The following is a 17,441-nucleotide window of genomic DNA, read 5'->3' as shown; positions in this document are numbered from 1 at the left end:
GCCTTTCAGAGCGCGTTTGCATACAGCTTAAGAGACGCAGAGAATTTATTTTCCGGAAATATAATTTAACGAAGTACGCTGAATAACCTTTAAAAAGGTGGCGGAGCTCAAAAAATAATTTAAATATTACAATTTAGAGCCCAACAAATAAATAAAATTTTTATTTTCAACCCGTTCAAGATATATTATACATGAAATTATGAGGGAGTTCAATAAATATTCAAAAAATTGAATTTCAACTGCTTAAATAATTAATTACATTCCTATTTCTACAAACGGTGAGGCAGTTGATCGTGTCGATGTATCCGTCGGGATCACACGTGTGGGGATGATCGTCGAATAAAGCTGTTTTCCTCTTTTGTCAAAGAAATCGAGTCGAGCATTGTAATGTCCAAATTCTGCATATATTAAGCCGCCTTTACGGAATCCGAGCTGCGAAACTGGTGACCACGAGAACCATGATTTTTCCGGATAACTGAAAGTTTGTTGAAATTACTTTTTAATGCTTTCAATCTTCACTTGAACTTCAACGTATCCCTACTGAATTCTTTAATATGCTTCGTTGATGCATCTGCTCGAGAAGCTGCTCCAGACACAACATAGTTAATTATATGCTCTCCATACCCGGGAAAAGTGAAATGCTGAAACATTTATAAAGTAATTTGAATTAAAATTACTAAGGTAAACCTGCAACGAATGGTCGTGTCCTGAGAAGTAAGCATTCACATTAAATCGTTTTAAAAGTGGATCCAAACGTTGACGTAAACAGTCAGTTGGACCATGTGATGACATAGAATGAACAGGATAATGACCAGAAATTATTAGGTATTGGGCACTGAAAGAGGATTTTTAAAATAAATTTCCATTACCCAGAAGCGAAATCTTCCGATTTCTGGGCCAGGCATAAGATGCACGGTCTCGGCACGACTAAATTTTGTTGAATGCAAAAATGTGCGCCTTTTTTTTTAATCTTGAATATAACAATTTAAAAATAGATGAAAATTCCGCAACAAGAGTTAAAAATTACAGTACTTTAAAGGTGCATACCTGTTTTTATTTTACAAAAAGGTCGTGGCGAGGTCATTTTTTGAAAAAATCCAAAATTCCTAACCTGCTTGCTTCTAAGTTATTCTCCAACCATGCCCATTGTTCTTCAGCGGCAGTTATATTAACAGGACCACGTGGATCATGTGATTCATTACGTAACATTTCAATAAAACCAGCATTTTGAATATCCTTTGTATTTCCACATAAGGAAATTGTATCAATCATTAAAAAATCGATAGAAGTACCATTGAATTCTACTGATTTCTTATAGTAAAGTGATGGAAAATACCACTTTTTACTATGTTTTGTATATTCAATCTCGGCGGTCACATTTCCAAAATGATCATGATTTCCGGCTATTGTGAGCCATGGAACTTGTAGACTCGGATTCGTGTAGACATTTTCGAAACGTGACTGAAATATTTTAAATTTAGAGGGATTTACTAAAATTTTGGGTTAAAAAAAAGTACAAACCTCGAATCTTGGATCAAATTCATCAGTGGGTCCCGTAAAATATATGTTATCACCCATATTTAATATCATTTGAACACTATGTTCATCTGCTAATGATGCCATTGTCTGTTTGACTTCATTTTGTGCCCAAGTCGTCTCCAATATTGGAATTCCTGAATTACTAGAGATACACTTTTTTCTAAAATCATTTTATACCTCCTGTATCACCAACTAACAAAATTCGAAAACTTTTTGAATCTCTTTCCGGATCGTAAATATTTCCATTATAAAGCGGAACATCTTCCGACGATGAAATGTCTGAAAAAATAAAATAAAATGAGATTTAACTTGAATTTTGGGTCAAGAGCTAATTCGGGTAGGTGAGGTTAGATGTGCTAGTGAGGGTTTTTGAACTAAAAAAACTAACAAAGTAGAAATTTTTGGAAAAAAAAATTCAAAAAATTCAACTTTTAAAATGTCATTTCTTCTAAATGAGATCTACCACCAATCGACACTCTGCTCCGCCCACTTCTGAATCAATCAGTGAGTCGGATTCGTTCGGAGTGAAGTTGAAAAGTCCCAATGTGTATTTATTTTCAGAATTATAAAAAAAGATGTCGATTTTTCGATTTAATTTAAAAATCGGAGAACAAAAATGTTTCGTTCTTTCGAGAGAAAAAAATTAAATTTTAACAAAAAAGTTTTAAAAATTAGGATAAAATTAATAATTTAGTAAGAAGTGCACTCTAAAACCACCTAAATCCCTCATGAAAAACCAACTGGAGACTGCAATGAAGAAGATTGTCGAAATGCCGAAAAGTCCCACAAAACACATGATTTTTCGCATTTTCCGTCGAGATTTCACTTTTTGCTGAAATAAATTTATTTGAAAAAAAAGATTTTTGAGAAATTCAACTTATTGAGTGTTAAAAACATTTGTAATCTGAAATTCTAGAAAATTTAAATTTCAAAACAATACTAGGCAGTTAAAAAAAGAGAATAGTCAAGCGGAACTGATTTGTCATGAATTGGAATATAAGCCTATTAAAAAGGCTTATATTTCCAAAAAGGGATTACTCTTTGGCCTTAAACAATTCGAGATTTACTAGTTTTATCTGTTGGAATATTAAAATTTTGTTTTTAAAAATATGTTTTTGATATAAAATTTGAATGTTTTTTCAGAGGGCAACAATAACCACAATAAACTGATAAAACTTCATGAAATGATACCCTTTTTTTATGCAAATCGGTCGTTTTTGGGAAGTTTATGATTCATCGGAACTTTATTTTATTTTATTTTTATCTCATGTTTTTAATCGTGAGAAAATTTTGAGAAGGAAGAAAATGCAAGCTTATCGAATTGTCAATGATTTTCAATAATTAAAAAAAATGTTTTAAGCTAAATCGTGCAAAAATTACTTGAAATTTTTATATATTTATATTAAGTTATTGATTTTTTAAAATGCAAGACTTACTGGAAGATCAGGAAGAAATCGATCAAGTGATGACGAGCTACTGCGTTTTTCCAATTTTTCATCAACAAGCAGCATTTTCGGTAAAACTCTTCAAGCTTGAGGGTGCTCTGACCTGAAATTAATAAAAATTTATTCATTTTTATACAATTATTTATCAATTTGAGGAAAACATCGGTGGAAGGAAATTCAAACAATTTCGAAACTTTGAGTAATTTCTTAGATTTGAGAAAAATTACTAAGCGTTCCGCAATTAAATGAGTATTTTCAAAAGTTGGGCATCGATTTCTCTATTTTCCAGATATTTTCCGAAGATAACGACTGGATGTGTGAGCGTGTTATTGAGCGAATATAGAATGACGAACAATGTCTGTTTCTCGGCGTCTCTCACCTTTTCTTCTCTTTTACTTCGTTTTTTATCTGACTATGTTTGTTCTTACCGCAAGATAGCACGCGTGCTCCTTTGCGTCTGGGTTATAGATCAAAAAATGAAGAAACGGTTTTGCGGGGAGTTTTTTGGGGTTTTGGCCTAAATTTTTTTGTTTAATTTTGATGCTTGGTCTATGATGTGAAATTGAGAGTGTGAAGATTGAAAAAAATCGGAGATATATTTAAAAAATGAATGTGAATACGAGAAATCAATCAAAATAAACAATTATTCTAAAAAACAAATCGATAATTGAAACTTCCAGGTTACGGTAGTTTTAAAGGCACACAACAATTCACTTGCTTTGGGTCTCGCAGCGCATATGGTTCACTTTTTGAAAATTTTATTCTGAGCTTGATTTTCTCCATTTCAAACATGTTTTATTTAATTGAATTTAAGATTTATTTGTGTTTTCATTGTGAAATATTTATCCGAAAGTCTCACCAAGACATTTCTCGATATCTACTGCCATAAAACCCATCCAGCATTCCTGTCTGTCCGATCACATCTCGGAGCGCTTTTCTGTTGAAAAAACCTTGGCATTGAAAAATAGCGTGTGAGATGAAGAAATACAAAGAAAACAAGAATAGAGAGGAAACGGGGCACAAACGAAGAGACAAGAAAATGATGTGTGCAAGGCGTTTGTGTTTCGGTTTCAACACTATTTAAAATATTCGTTTTTCTTTTGGTTTCTGGGTTTTGAAACCAGTATTTAATTATAACTTAAATTTTTCAAAAGCTAGAAAATCATTGATAAAAGCTTTTTTTTTAATTTTTAAGTTATTTTCGATTCCGCAGAAAATCTTTTGCACTATGAAATCAAAAAGATACCAATCATCAAAAACCTCTGAATCTCATCTCTTTCCCGTCGAAAAAATAACATAAAACATTCGTTGCCACCAGATATCCACCAACTGTTGATTATATCAGATCATCTCATTTTTATCTCCATTCCATCACTTCAAAGCCTCTTTGCAACGAAGGTGAGAAAGAAATTGAAAATTCTGCTTCTCTTCATCTCTTCTCACCGTTCTTATCTGCTTGTCAGTTCTTTTTTTGCGGCGGTTAAATATCATTCAATTTTCAATTCATTTTCTTATTCGACAATTCTCTCCTCTGCACCTAAGATCACCTGCATCACGTTTAATCCAATATGGGTGGTTTAATCAAGTCTTATAGAAAGAAATATGAATAGCTGGAAATTGATATTTCTTTTTTTCTAACTTGGAAACAACCTGATAATACATTAGTTCAAATCGAAATTTGGACTTTTGGAATAATTTGGAAAAACCAAATGCAGATGTAGAGGTGAAATAAAATTACTGTTCCAAAAAAAAAAAAAATACTGTTCCATGCTCATTTCTTTTTCCAATTTCTTTTCCATCTCCTATTGATACTGAATAAGTGATTCCTTTTTTCCGATATATCGCCCTCCGGCGCCCTGCTCCCCTTGTATAATTTCTCTTTATCTCTACCACTCTCCCCACTTTCAATGATCACTTTTTGTCCTGGCGCCTGACCCTTCGTCCATCCGATGCCGTCCATTTTTCATCTCTTTTTCTCTGCATTTCTCCATTTTTATCATACTATTTCCGTTCATTTTTCTTTTAGTATGGTGTAGAAATAGTTGTTCACGGTGGTTCAGTTGCTAGATGGGTGCAAACGCGCTCCACCGAACAAACATGCATAACTTGGCAGGGAAGTACAAAATCAAACATTCATCACAAATAAAGATAGATAATTTCATTGCGGTCATTTCTTATATGCATCGCAAAATCGACTTTGTGACGGTTTTCGAGATAGTAGCCAATATATGTTTCCAGACTGAGTATCATGAACAAACCCATCTAGTTTCTGTGCTACCGGGTGTTGATGGACGCTACTGCAAGCGCGCTGTGTTGAGGACAATAGATGATTGGCGCGGTGCCAACATCATCCGTTTGTTCAGTTTTGACATTTTCCAATCTTGCTTCTATTTGAATTTATAGTTTCTTTCTATAATTTTAATTTCATCATCGGAAGTTCAGCAATGCTTTTAATTAAAAATCTCACAATTAAGTACTGAACTACATATATGTATATTACTTTATTTAAATACGTGACGATTCTCAAAAAAAAATTTTAAAAATCTTTTTCAGGATGTCGACGGTAGTATCGGAGGGAAGGAATGATGGGAATAACCGATATTCACCACAAGATGAAGTTGAAGATAGGCTGCCAGATGTAGTTGACAATAGGCTTACTGAGAACATGAGAGTTCCTTCCTTCGAGAGGCTCCCGGTAAGTTTTTAGTTTTTTGTTTAGAATTATAAAATTATCTAATTTCCGAAAATTTTTCGTTTAAGCCAAGTTTTAATTCTCAATTTTTAAGCATAGTTAATTATAAAACATTTTCGCAAATGACTCTAAAATTAACTTTGACAATTCAATCAAACCTTACTGAATCTATCGAAACCCAGAAACAGTTTTATTTTGGTTTCTGGTGTTCCAATTTTTAGATTTTCAGAAATTTTCGGTAAATATTTTTGTAACAGTTTTTAGTTGAAGACTCCAAATATTTTTTTTGATATTTCGAAAATGTCAGTTAAGGATTTGGTACATTTCCTAAAATTTTGATCTTATTGAGAAATTTCTAGCATTGTTACACTTTTTATGATGATAATCGACCATTTAAGCATAGTACAGATAGTTTCAAACAATTTTGGAATTACTCTGACTTTGAAATTTTTTTTTTAATTGTAGAAACTTGTTTTCTTAGAATTACGCATTCTTACAAAAGATATAGAATGTTCATAAGATGTTTGAGTCGATTTCCCATTAACTGCAGGTGCATTTCATTCTTCCATCATCCGTAAATCATTATTTGGTATACGGTATCTCTCTCCTTTCTAACACTTCCGCGCGGAATAAAAACAGAGATTCAGAGAAATAGAGAGAGGTCAGCTGAGAAGAAGAAGTGTCGCGCACACAGCTCCTCGCCCAATGCCCTCCTGTCGGTTTCTCTGTGAACACTCCACATTTCAAATGATCTCTAATTCAGTTCCTCCACCGCTCACTCATCCTTTCCTCGAATCTCTGGGTTTCCTCGCCACTCTTTTTTTCTCTGTGCTCTCTCTCACCCATTACTATTATTATTTGTATGTGTGGTATTGTTGTTCTGTATATTTGATAGGTTGTATTCTCTAGTTAACACATAGTTCTAATTAGAACAATGATTGAAGCCGCTTTGGAGAATCCGGTGCCCATCAAATCTCAATTGGTATGTAACTAATTGAAATTGCAACTGAAAAAATATCACTGTTTATTTATTGATTCGATTGTAAATAGTCTCGAATTTCCAGTGACGATTCGGGGTAAAACCGGAAAAAAAGTAATTTATAAATAAAAGTCGGAGCGACGAGAAGAGCTTTAATTAAAAATATCTTAACGGTTTAGCAATTTAAAAAAAATATTTAGTTACCTAAATACTTTGAGAGTGGATTATTTATGGTGTTAAAATGAGGAAATATTACTGAAAACTCAGTAAATTAAAAAATTTATATAAAGAAGATGTCAATTAATAACTGCGTCATAATGCCTTTCAAATAATTTAATTTTTTCAGTCACCAACACCTCGATACTTTGGCTCATGCAAATGGTTTAATGTGTCGAAAGGATATGGTTTTGTGATCGATGACATCACCGGTGAAGATCTATTCGTTCATCAGTCTAATCTCAATATGCAAGGATTTCGGAGTCTTGATGAAGGAGAACGTGTATCATACTACATTCAAGAGCGATCGAATGGAAAAGGTAGAGAAGCTTATGCGGTTCGTTTTATTTTTATTTTTTCTAACAGCAAAAGTTAAAAAAAAGGTCAGCGTTCTTTAAATTTGTTTTTTCATCAAAAAAACCTGACAAAAATCAAGCATAATTCATAAAAGCTTTTCCTATTCTGTCAATTAGAAAGTATATTAGTTCTTACGAATTCTCTTTAATCTTTGTCAGTATTTTTGAAAAATAATATTTAAAAACTAAAAAAAAACGCTGCTTTAACCTATATTTTGAATGCGAGAGAAACTTTGCTTATGGTATTTTTGCGCAATTTATTGAGATACGGGAATCCGAAATTCTGAGAATGCGTATTGCACAACATATTTGACGCGCAAAATATCTCGTAGCGACAACTACAGTAATCATTTTAATGACTATTGTAGCTGTGTCGATTTAGGGGCAAAAAAAACACGAAGAATAAAAAAGAAATATCGCTGTCACTATTCGAAAAGAATTTCATTCGAGATCGTAAATCGGCACTAGCGCTAATTACAGTAGTATTAAAAAAATTACTGTAGTTTTCGCTACAGGATATGTTGTCAATGCGCATTCTCAGTTTTTTGTTCCAGTGCAATATTAAAGCAAAATAATAATGTAAATTGAAAATCCAACTCAATTTTATACAGTTTTCAGGTATCAGGAGAAGTAGAAGGACAAGGACTGAAAGGAAGCCGAATTCATCCATTGGGTCGTAAGAAGGCTGTCTCACTACGTTGCTTCAGATGTGGAAAGTTTGCGACTCACAAGGCGAAAAGTTGTCCAAACGTAAAAACCGATGCAAAAGTGTGTTATACCTGTGGATCCGAGGAGCACGTGAGCTCAATCTGTCCTGAAAGACGACGAAAGCATCGACCGGAACAAGTTGCCGCAGAGGAAGCAGAAGCTGCGAGAATGGCAGCTGAAAAATCATCACCGACTACATCTGACGATGATATTAGAGAAAAGAATAGTAATTCCTCTGATGAATAGAATCATCTAGACACTGAGAATATTGATAGAGAAATAATGGAATATATGGTCTCAAATAGATTTTGTCTCGAAATTCTTGAACATCCAAATTTAAATGTGAAAATTTTAGGAAATAATTTTGAGCTTTCTGATAGTTTTTCAGCTTTTGAAATGTATTTTATTTTGAAACCAATATTTATTTCATTTTCTGTCTCATCTAATTCTCAGTTTGCATGCGTTACTTTAACTTACACACTAACTCTTTTTTTATTCAAATTTTGATGTTTTTTTTTCAATTGTTTTACTCAAATTTCCCCTCTAAACCATACTACCACCTACCTCCTCAAATTGCACTCTCAGGGATTCTTTTTTTTTTCAAATAGAACTGATTGCACCTGTTTTCAGGATCTATAAATCTTATAATATATTTAACTTTCGTGTCTTTTCATGTTCATGTATTTCTTGCTGAAATCCATCATTTTCTCTGAAAATCTCTACTCGTAAGTTCCGCTATTGCGGGCGAACGCTGAAATAAATCGAGAGTTTTGTTTTTATATTGATTGAATACATATTTATCACAGAATCATGCAATTTAACAATCCTCAACAAGTTGGCGGGATTTGGCAAGAATTGATTGTTGGGTGGATACAAGGTCGAGAATCGTCTGAAAAATGGATTTGAAATTAAATTCCTGAGATTTTCAATACCTGAATAGAATTTCTATAAATTTTTCGAGCGTCCTTTGCAGCAGCCGGCTCAAGAACCCCAAACGGACGGAATTGTCCAGAAAATGTTTTTTTGGCTTCTTCAACGTCTTCTGATTCTCCGCTATTCTTCTTTTCTGATTTATTCTCGTCCTTCTGCAAAAAATTTAAATGTAAATTTTTGTGGAACAAAAAACGATTGCAAAAAACCTTTTTCTTATTCTTTTTGTCGTTTTTCTCTTCCTCATTCTCTGAATTTTTGAGAAGTACAAATTTCCCGTTTTTCGTATCCAATCTAAAAATGAATACACTTAAGTAAGTATAATTCAAAAAAAAGTAGTTTATACCTGATAGATGGCTCCAAATCGTGTGTATCGACAGAATTAACACTGAAAAGACCAATTCCGTGCGTTGTTCTGAACAATTTCTCGATAAAGATTCATTTTACGAAACGAATAAAACTTACTTTGCTTTAGAAATACACAAACTTGCCAAGTTCAAGTCTTTTCGAAGTTGATCGTGAAGGGTGATGAATTTGTCGATTAATTCCATTTTTTCGAGGTATAAATCATTTTTCTGATTTATTGATTGCGCAGGCATCACTGGAAATATACGCTTTTATTGTAAAGCAGTAAGGAAAAAGAGAAAATGATTGAAAAAAGCAGAGAACGATCAAAAATTGGTTGAAACAGCAAGTGCGCCCTATTGCACAATGCTAATGAAAACCGAGGGAATTCAAATTAGAAATGTCGATGGGTCACACAACATTTTGTCCTAGAGTATTTAATTTAAATAATCGGAAATTTCTGAACAATCTTGGAAAAGTTGAAGCTAACAATAAAATGTATATAAATCCAGTATTTAAATTAATTTTTTTCTATAAAAACCCAAGGTCGGAGAGATTACGTGTGAGATAATAATCCAGAAACAAAACAATTCAGTTCTTATAAGTTATTTCGTTGGCGATCGCAAAACGAGAAGATTTGCACTCAAATCGTAAGTTTTAATCAGATTTCTTTCGGGTTTGAGATTTCCGTCGTTGGCATTGCTTCAAGCCTACTTGCATACTTAATACCTTCGTGAACTTTGTGTTTGATGCTACAGTTGTAGTAATTTCGATTGGTTTTGTTGAAAATCAGAATAAAGAAAGCAAGGCTCTAGGCTGCTGGTAGGCACGAGGCAGGCGAAGGCATAGGTTCCTACTGTGGAGGAATACGGTAACGCCATTAGTACGCAAACATAGCGGTTCTCACGACAAAATGCTTTGGTATTCTTGATGCTCTAGAGTTGAAATATGGATTACCAGTGAATGACGAGGATATCGATAATCGACTTGAAAACTTTTAATTTTATCAGCAAATAGACTTTTCATCTAAACCGATTTTGATGCTTTTTAAACTGCGTTAAGCTGTGTAAAGTTTTCGTAATTTTGGCGCTACAGTACCACAAAAAACTATTTAAAAACAATCCAAAAGCATTATTTCATGAAAAGTTTTTCAGAAGTCGAATAAGTGAGTCCAAAATGATTCGAAGACGTCATTCAACAACTCGTATTGATCGTCGTCCAGATGGTCTCACAATCTATTACAAGCGAGCCAATGATGATATGGAAGAGGAAATGTTGAGAGTTTCAGTAAAACCTGAAGGAAAGAATATTAATGATTCACTTCGTTCATCTAAATCATCTTCGTCTCCTCCATCAAGAAACTCATCTCTGAATCTCAAAACTCTCAAAAAAGATCGCAAATCAAAAGAAGGCAAACCGAAGTCATCATCGAAACATGGAAAACGAATGACGTCACGTGCAATCCACGTATCAAAGAAATGGAGTCAATTCAACAGACGTGAAGACAAAACTGACTATTTGGATGATGAAACAATGCAGATTTTGGAGGATTTGAAGATTTTAAACTGTAAAATTAGAAAACGATTCCAAATTGGAACCACGTGTCCGCACAGTTTGGCAAAGACCGACATTTTGTGAGTTTTTGATCTTTTAAGAATGGGCAGGCATGATATAGGCAAGTGGGAAGGCTGATGCGATGTAGGCACGTAGATAGACAGGCAGGAATTGGTAGGTACGCAGCTAGATATGTAGATACGTAGTAGGAAGGAAGACGTTGGAAGGCTGACATGACACGTCTCCAGGCATTCTTCAGATCCATGCCTAGCTGCTTTCATGACTGTATGCCTACTTGCCTGCTTATATCTCTATTCTTCTACACGTCGCCCTCTACGTGTTCAATCAGATTTCTACCACAAATGATAAAGCATAAAAAGAAATATCGGAAAATCTCCGTACTCTTGTGAAAACAAAAATCATTGTAATCTGAAAATTTTAGATCGTCTTCACAATCTTCCAAATCGCAAAAATCATCGACAACCACAAGTTCACCTGTTCTGACGGCCGTTGCTTATGATTATCGGGGAATGTAAGATCCGATTTCATAACAATAGAACATTTTAATTTTCAGCCCATTGACTGCTCCGACCGTATTCCCTGGTGCTCGATCGGAGAAAACTAGAGAAACGACAAGAAAAGCTGCTCGTGCGTTTGCTAGAATGGAAAAAGTAATTCAAACGGTTTTTCTTTAACTCCAATAATCAAGTATTCAGGAGAGAGAAGATGCTAATAATTCTTCTTCAAGATCAAGAAAAACATATCAAAGTAGAAGCCCGACTGGATCTGAAGATTCTTCTCCAGTTATCAAATTGACACGTGTCAGTTCTGGAACTCGTTTCCCTGGAGCTTCATCTCCAGGAACTCGTGAGAGAAGTCGGTTGATGTTGAAGCAATGTGCTATGAAAAAGCAACTTGATGAAATTGCAAGATCTTTGAAAAGCTCGAAGAAAAGTAGAAAAAGTATGAAGAGTAAGAAGGAAAAGAAGTCAAAGCCGGCTAGTTTGAAGACCATCTATTCAAAAATGTAAGTTTGTAAAAATATAAAAATTTGTAATAAGTTTAATTTCAGTATCAATGTTTACGATTGTGATTGTTGCAATGATGGTGTACAATGTGCCAGTATTTGTTTGAATGGGGAAAAGCCGAAGAAGAAGAAAAAGGAGATGATTGAGAATGATCAAAGTGAAAAGTCGTTAAAGAAAAAGAGAAATAAGAAGTCGAGCAAAAGCAAGGTATGTGTTATTAAGGAGTCCCAGACATAGGGCTTCCATGAAAGGGGTACTGCACTGTAGAGGTACAATATGATTACTGTAGTTCTCACTGTAGTTTTAGAAAGTTTTAAGTTAAGTTAAAGAAAGAAAGTCATCTCTTCACAAGACGAACACTTAATATTTCCAAATCTGCAGTTATCCTCCAGTACTTGTACCACTTTTCTCTCAGCTAACTCTGAAATTGACGCATTTGCAATTTCAGAACTCTGCAAAATCATCCATCATCGATAGTTCTTCCAAATCTATTGAAGCATCAGATAAGTAAAGAAAGAAGTCAAAGGATCACAAGAAGAAGCAAGAGACTGACTAAGTTCATGTTGCAATTGATTTATGATGAGTTATTGAATAAATGCTGCCATGAAAAAAAGTGTTTTTAACCGTTTATTCGTGAGAAATTTCGATTGTTTTCCTGTTCGTTATGGGAAAATAATCGATTATCAATTGACAAATAGAATCAAGTTTGATTAAAATTGATCAAAGATCCTTGGATACTGTTACCATAATGACTCCAACAAGTGTGAATGCATATGCAATACCGAGTAGAATTAAATTTCGTTTTCCCTGGAAAAATAGTCACAATTGTAGTGCACAATCTCTCAACAGTCTGAATGCCAACTGTTGACAATGATTAATTCACTTTTTGTTAAAATTGTCAAACAATTTCGGATCTTGTCCAACTCAAAAAGTATCAAGAAACTGTAATTTCCGATTGCCGACAGTTTGGGAATAGAGCAATAAAAAAATGTTCGGGTATGTCTCTCGGAATTGTCCAAATAGTCCAATTTCTATTCACAAGGCGCCGATTTTCTGGCAAAAGTTTTTAGATGCACCTAGTCCATTTTTCCGTTTCGAAAAAAATCTCCATAATTCCCGGTGGTCTTACCGTAATCTCCTTAAAATACAGGACACTCCATGCACTGACAATCAAACCAGGTGCAAATGAACAGATTGGATAGGAAATTGTTTGTGAAAGTTTTTGATTTCCAATGAAAAATCCTCCCATTCCAATTGCAAATAAAAGTCCTCCGAAAAGTGATGGAAGTACCAAATATGATGGAAGAGATGGATTGTTCTTTCTGTAATATTATATTTTATTTTATCAAGTTTTGTTGAATTGTTTGAAAGGTTTTTATGGTTAATTGTCACGAGGGATGTTTGCGGTTGAAGCGCTAAAAATTGTTTTTGAAAAAATGTTGGTTTAGCTTTCTATCGAAAATTCTCGATTTTGTGTTTTTTTGACAAACTTCATTTATATCGGATGTTTATTTCTAATCAAAATAAATAGTCTATTTTTTAGCATGCCACCAAGGCATTTCTTGCTTGTTGTTTTTGAAAAATCATTATTTAATAACTTTGTGTGTTCATGTCAGTTTTTCTACAGTAACCCAACAGTAGTTTTATATTAAAATGGATAAGAAAATATCTTACTTGACTGCAGAATAGATGACCAATACGAAAGTAGACATTGGCATGATTCCACAGAAAAATGAAAATAGATAAGGAAGCCCTTCAGTTGGTGCACCTGGGTATAAATCTGGCCTATTTTGGATAAATGTTACTGGAGTGCACATGCTTCCATAGAATAGGCCACTGAAAATTGCTGCAAGGAAGCATCTGCAAAAATTAATACAGAATCAAATAATTTTTTTGAGTTGAATAAAATTCGAAAAAAAATCTGAAAAACTGTTTTTGAAATTGTTTTCGTGCTACTAAAAAATAAATATTATCTTCGAATAAATTATTGTAATTGTTTATTAATAAATTTAGTTATCATTTTATCATTAAGAGTTTTGCCCTACAGTTGAATATTCAACTTACACTATTCTAACAATTGGAGAAACATGATGTGGGTGTTGAACTATATCATCTTCTTCTGAGGATTGCGTTGCCATCTGAAATTTCACACATTTTAATTTCATTTCAAACATTAAATTTCACGAAATATTACACTTTTCTTTGATGGAATTTCTCCTCCCGACGTAAGACTCTCAGAATTGTTTCGTTTTTTTGGAATGTAGACGTGGCTCTTGATGAAAAGGAAGAAAGAACTTCTGAAATAATGAATTTAAATTTAAAACAACATATGATTTTAATATTACCCGACAACAAGAACAATAATACCAATATAATTAAGAATCACTGAACTTGGAATACCTTTCGGTACACCAAATAACCCATATCTAGTGGTTGCCCATCCTGTTAAACAGGATACAGTACTCCAAATAAGAATTGGAACTGCTAATCCAAGACGGTTCATTATGAGAAATGCAAAGGCGTTTGCTAAAATATTATTTCTTCACTTTTTAAAATTGAAGTGATTACCTGCACACCACAGAGCTCCTCCAAGCATAGCCAATGGATAAATTGGGGGAAAACCAAGTAAAGCATGGATTGCAAGACTTGTGATGAATCCACCAAGACTCATGAAGAATTGAACCATGAAACCTGAAAATCTCTTTGTGATGAAACACTGTCAGCACAACCCTAGAATCTCAATACTATAGTATGCACCCATGCAGTCTCTACAGAAAGTTATATATGGGGGAACAGTTTTCCACCCCCTCCTATTGTGTTATAATCATTAAATACCAACTTTTTAAAAATTTGTGGCTTAAAAAATTTTCCATTTATTTTTATGTTTTGAAGTTGCTTCAATTAATTTTTTCTAAATATTGCAGGTTCTCGAACTTGTCTTCAAATTTTCCAGAATAAAGGATAAGACTTATCCGTCTTAATGCATGCCTACTATCATTTTGTGCGAAATAAAATGCCAAAAGGATTTTAGAAACGTAAAAAACTCACCATCACTTGATGGAAATCTCTTGATAGGTGCAAAAACAGATCCGAGAGTAAAAGTGGCCGTGAGACATGCCAAAATTCCAACAATCATGGTTACAAAACGACAATTGAAATGTGGCTGAAAGTTCAATTAAATAGGAAATATATGTCATAGAGGGCGGACAAAAGGGAGTCTGGTTCAAATGGTTAAACTTTTGAGGACATTATTTACATAAACCCTTAGAGAAATAGGAGCACAGTTCGCAGTTTTTGAATGTGGAAATACAGTTTTGAAATCATTAAAACATGGAACAATGTATATGAAAATGTAAATTTTAAAAGAAACAAGTTGAAGTAAATGCATTTGTTTGAATACAGTAATATTTTAAATATTTACTCAAATAGTAAGTATGTATATATATATATATATACTTTGAATTACAATGAAATACGTTTTGAAAAACTGAAAAAAATCATACAGCCAAGATAGGGGCGGTCCAATCTTGACATATTATGTGTGAACGGTGTTTTTTTGAAATTCTAACAGCTGTTTTTAATGAACCAATCGTAAATAAATTATGTGTGTTGATTAGTAATATCCATCGATTTCTTCACATTGTTCTGGCACAATCCATTCGTGTTTTTGCCAGAATTCAAACGGTTTATGCTAATTTTTTGGTTAGAGACTGCAAATTTTCAACCTCAATTCTCAACATTTTCAGAGAACAATCATTTGGAATTATGGAAGAATATTACTTGTTCCCTATATAATTCATTTATTTTTCGTCAGAATCACTCATCAGTTTACTATTCGCAAGTTCATCGAAACATGTTTTTCCATCGTACTCTTCAAACCGAATAACTTTCCAAAGAACAGTCTGAAATAGTGAACCTTTGGGGGTACCGGAATAATTGAACATACATACAAAATTTGAACTTATAGCAAACTTATAGGACCTAGGTCCTATAATTTGAAAAAAATCAGTGTTTCGTGCTAATCTCCCCAAAAAGACAACGAGTTTTTATAAAAATTTACTGATAAAAAACAATATTACTTAGATCTCCAGAAACATGAATGAATACAATAGCACCGTTGTAAATTCGGCTGTTTCTAAGAAAAGTTGAATTTTTTGAGCTATTCGAGTCACGAAATTCAAACAAAAAACACGACTCCATGAATGGGCGGGGAAATAGGAAAAATAAATACAATTTGAATCACCATATTTTACACATATAAGTCGGAACAAGAGAAAAGTAGGAAACGGTGGCAAAAATAATCAAACTACGGGAGGAAAACCTCACCAAGATCAATTATTTTTTAATGAAAGAGAATCTTGGGTGTACACCTCGATAGTATTATGGAGCAGAATTACGAACTGCTGGCTTCACAATGAGTTTCCCGTTATGATCACAACTCAGACTGAATGGAGACAGAGCATCACGACATCGGCGAGCAACACTGAAAGTATTGCATTTGTATTTTTATTGGAAAGGTAATGTCTGAGCGGTTTTGTGAGCAGATAAATTCGGAAAAGAAATTTTAAAATACTTGAGTTTTGTACTATGGGGACGCTACTTTCCGAAATCGACGTGAAAAAGCTCCGCCCCCAAACTATGGGTCTCATTAGGAATTTGGCGGTAAAACGTCAATTTAGGCGTTTTCAATTAGATTCACCAATTTCAGAAATTTTCAGGGAATTTTCAAGAAATTTTCGTTATGTTCTCCGGTGCTTTTTAATGATTTTTATTCCGAAATTGTTGCAATTAAATTAATAATCGAGCGAAAAAAAATCATATTCAACATTACAACCTAAAAATAATTTCAAAAGACGAAACATGCTTGAAAATTGGTAAAGAAGTCTTTTATAGCTTTTCCAACAATATATTAATTATAAATATATTTTCTGAATGTTTCTCCGCCATAAGCCTAGCTTTTTTCGAGATAAAAACCTACGATTTTAATATAAATTCAAAACAAAATTTTGCCGAGAAAACTTCTAAAATCTTTAAACTCACATCGTGGGTGCAACAATTCTCCTGTGAACACCAAACACGGCAAACAAGAGAAGACCGACGAAAAAGCAGAGAGTAAAATCGAGATGAGTGGTGAGAAACATGTCGATCATCGGAATTTGGAAGATTTCAATTTTCTGTAACTAGAATATTCATGTTTTTGAGTTTTACAAGATTTATCTAAACACTTACCTCATTGGCAAAATATTTCGAACCGATGACGCCGACAAGAACCGCAAAGATGACGATTGCGACTGAAACTGTGAAAATAGGCATAAAATAGGCATGTTCCATTGGCTAGACAACTTACTTCTCCATCGAGTACATGTTGGTCCCATATATGTGATCACTTCTGTTAGCCGTTTTTCAAAGAATTTCAGATCTGGAAAAATTAAAATCAATACTTTGAAAATTCACAACAATTCCAATTCTAAAATACATAAATTCTTCCTAACCTTCGCATGCCGTCGATGGATCCTCGGGCATTCTTCTGGCCTGAATCGCCATCTCTGGTGCTGTTTAGTGATGTAACTAAATACGGACAGAAAAACGTTCGGCTTTAATTCGACTTCTCAATCAGTATTCTCTCGATTTTCTGAAATAATATATATG

At 33.7% G+C, this 17,441-nt stretch overlaps 6 protein-coding genes across 8 annotated transcripts; 2 read left to right on the top strand and 4 right to left on the bottom strand.

Moving 5' to 3' along the window:
* Positions 1–144: 144 nt before the first annotated feature.
* On the bottom strand, positions 145–3,920 carry F02E9.7 (Tartrate-resistant acid phosphatase type 5). The gene is made up of 9 exons (NM_001383473.1): positions 3,844–3,920; positions 2,976–3,087; positions 2,281–2,371; positions 1,717–1,818; positions 1,522–1,673; positions 1,112–1,461; positions 688–835; positions 520–641; positions 145–475 (listed from the first exon to the last, which is right to left on the bottom strand). Exons 2-9 carry the CDS (start codon positions 3,048–3,050, stop codon positions 256–258), a joined length of 1,260 nt encoding a protein of 419 aa, NP_001370018.1. The 5' UTR covers positions 3,051–3,087; positions 3,844–3,920; the 3' UTR covers positions 145–255.
* A 1,617-nt stretch (positions 3,921–5,537) lies between these two features.
* On the top strand, positions 5,538–8,712 carry lin-28. Of its 2 annotated transcripts, none has more exons than NM_001025914.6 (3): positions 5,538–5,679; positions 7,002–7,208; positions 7,846–8,710. In NM_001025914.6, exons 1-3 carry the CDS (start codon positions 5,539–5,541, stop codon positions 8,179–8,181), a joined length of 684 nt encoding a protein of 227 aa, NP_001021085.1. In that variant the 5' UTR covers position 5,538; the 3' UTR covers positions 8,182–8,710. The 2 variants fall into 2 exon arrangements, with proteins under 2 accessions (NP_001021085.1, NP_492281.2); NM_059880.7 differs by lacking the exon at positions 5,538–5,679 and adding an exon at positions 6,422–6,658 and having other exon boundaries at positions 7,846–8,712.
* F02E9.1 (Vacuolar ATPase assembly protein VMA22) lies at positions 8,697–9,514 on the bottom strand. Its single transcript, NM_059879.2, has 5 exons — positions 9,331–9,514; positions 9,212–9,280; positions 9,075–9,159; positions 8,868–9,020; positions 8,697–8,824 (listed from the first exon to the last, which is right to left on the bottom strand). The coding sequence occupies exons 1-5, from the start codon at positions 9,414–9,416 to the stop codon at positions 8,753–8,755; spliced, it is 465 nt and encodes a 154-aa protein (NP_492280.1). The 5' UTR covers positions 9,417–9,514; the 3' UTR covers positions 8,697–8,752.
* An 859-nt stretch (positions 9,515–10,373) lies between these two features.
* On the top strand, positions 10,374–11,795 carry F02E9.3 (Suppressor protein SRP40-like; the record flags this gene model as incomplete). Its single annotated transcript, NM_059878.3, has 4 exons — positions 10,374–10,844; positions 11,207–11,296; positions 11,339–11,435; positions 11,481–11,795. The coding sequence occupies exons 1-4, from the start codon at positions 10,387–10,389 to the stop codon at positions 11,793–11,795; spliced, it is 960 nt and encodes a 319-aa protein (NP_492279.2). The 5' UTR covers positions 10,374–10,386.
* Positions 11,796–12,402: 607 nt separating this feature from the next.
* On the bottom strand, positions 12,403–14,970 carry T19A6.4 (Transmembrane protein 144). The gene is made up of 8 exons (NM_059877.6): positions 14,841–14,970; positions 14,361–14,483; positions 14,138–14,318; positions 13,987–14,089; positions 13,857–13,930; positions 13,467–13,652; positions 12,922–13,114; positions 12,403–12,599 (listed from the first exon to the last, which is right to left on the bottom strand). Exons 1-8 carry the CDS (start codon positions 14,926–14,928, stop codon positions 12,513–12,515), a joined length of 1,035 nt encoding a protein of 344 aa, NP_492278.2. The 5' UTR covers positions 14,929–14,970; the 3' UTR covers positions 12,403–12,512.
* An 860-nt stretch (positions 14,971–15,830) lies between these two features.
* Positions 15,831–17,424, bottom strand: nepr-1. Of its 2 annotated transcripts, none has more exons than NM_059876.7 (5): positions 17,285–17,424; positions 17,140–17,211; positions 17,022–17,083; positions 16,833–16,966; positions 15,831–16,275 (listed from the first exon to the last, which is right to left on the bottom strand). In NM_059876.7, the coding sequence occupies exons 1-5, from the start codon at positions 17,334–17,336 to the stop codon at positions 16,173–16,175; spliced, it is 423 nt and encodes a 140-aa protein (NP_492277.1). In that variant the 5' UTR covers positions 17,337–17,424; the 3' UTR covers positions 15,831–16,172. The 2 variants fall into 2 exon arrangements, with proteins under 2 accessions (NP_492277.1, NP_001122519.1); NM_001129047.7 differs by having other exon boundaries at positions 15,837–16,275; positions 16,833–16,972.
* Positions 17,425–17,441: the final 17 nt, after the last annotated feature.

This window comes from Caenorhabditis elegans, chromosome I, assembly GCF_000002985.6.
Source record: "Caenorhabditis elegans chromosome I".
Lineage (NCBI taxonomy): Eukaryota > Metazoa > Nematoda > Chromadorea > Rhabditida > Rhabditidae > Caenorhabditis > Caenorhabditis elegans.
This window is presented reverse-complemented; position numbering and strand designations above follow the sequence as displayed.

Coding starts and splice junctions, on each gene's coding strand:
- F02E9.7 (NM_001383473.1), bottom strand. CDS start 3,050: ATGCTGCTTGTTGATGAAAAATTGGAAAAACGCAGTAGCTCGTCATCA. Junction 1,819..2,280: donor CTTCTTCATTGCAGTCTCCA/GTTGGTTTTTCA, acceptor TTATTTTTTCAG/ACATTTCATCGTCGGAAGAT. Junction 1,462..1,521: donor AATTTGATCCAAGATTCGAG/GTTTGTACTTTT, acceptor AAAATATTTCAG/TCACGTTTCGAAAATGTCTA.
- lin-28 (NM_001025914.6), top strand. CDS start 5,539: ATGTCGACGGTAGTATCGGAGGGAAGGAATGATGGGAATAACCGATAT. Junction 5,680..7,001: donor CTTCCTTCGAGAGGCTCCCG/GTAAGTTTTTAG, acceptor TAATTTTTTCAG/TCACCAACACCTCGATACTT. Junction 7,209..7,845: donor AAGGTAGAGAAGCTTATGCG/GTTCGTTTTATT, acceptor TACAGTTTTCAG/GTATCAGGAGAAGTAGAAGG.
- F02E9.1 (NM_059879.2), bottom strand. CDS start 9,416: ATGGAATTAATCGACAAATTCATCACCCTTCACGATCAACTTCGAAAA. Junction 9,160..9,211: donor GATTTGGAGCCATCTATCAG/GTATAAACTACT, acceptor ATTCATTTTTAG/ATTGGATACGAAAAACGGGA. Junction 9,021..9,074: donor ACAAAAAGAATAAGAAAAAG/GTTTTTTGCAAT, acceptor AATTTTTTGCAG/AAGGACGAGAATAAATCAGA.
- T19A6.4 (NM_059877.6), bottom strand. CDS start 14,928: ATGATTGTTGGAATTTTGGCATGTCTCACGGCCACTTTTACTCTCGGA. Junction 14,484..14,840: donor GAGATTTCCATCAAGTGATG/GTGAGTTTTTTA, acceptor AGAGATTTTCAG/GTTTCATGGTTCAATTCTTC. Junction 14,319..14,360: donor AGGAGCTCTGTGGTGTGCAG/GTAATCACTTCA, acceptor ATAATATTTTAG/CAAACGCCTTTGCATTTCTC.
- nepr-1 (NM_001129047.7), bottom strand. CDS start 17,336: ATGGCGATTCAGGCCAGAAGAATGCCCGAGGATCCATCGACGGCATGC. Junction 17,212..17,284: donor TCCATCGACGGCATGCGAAG/GTTAGGAAGAAT, acceptor TAATTTTTCCAG/ATCTGAAATTCTTTGAAAAA. Junction 17,084..17,139: donor AACATGTACTCGATGGAGAA/GTAAGTTGTCTA, acceptor TCACAGTTTCAG/TCGCAATCGTCATCTTTGCG.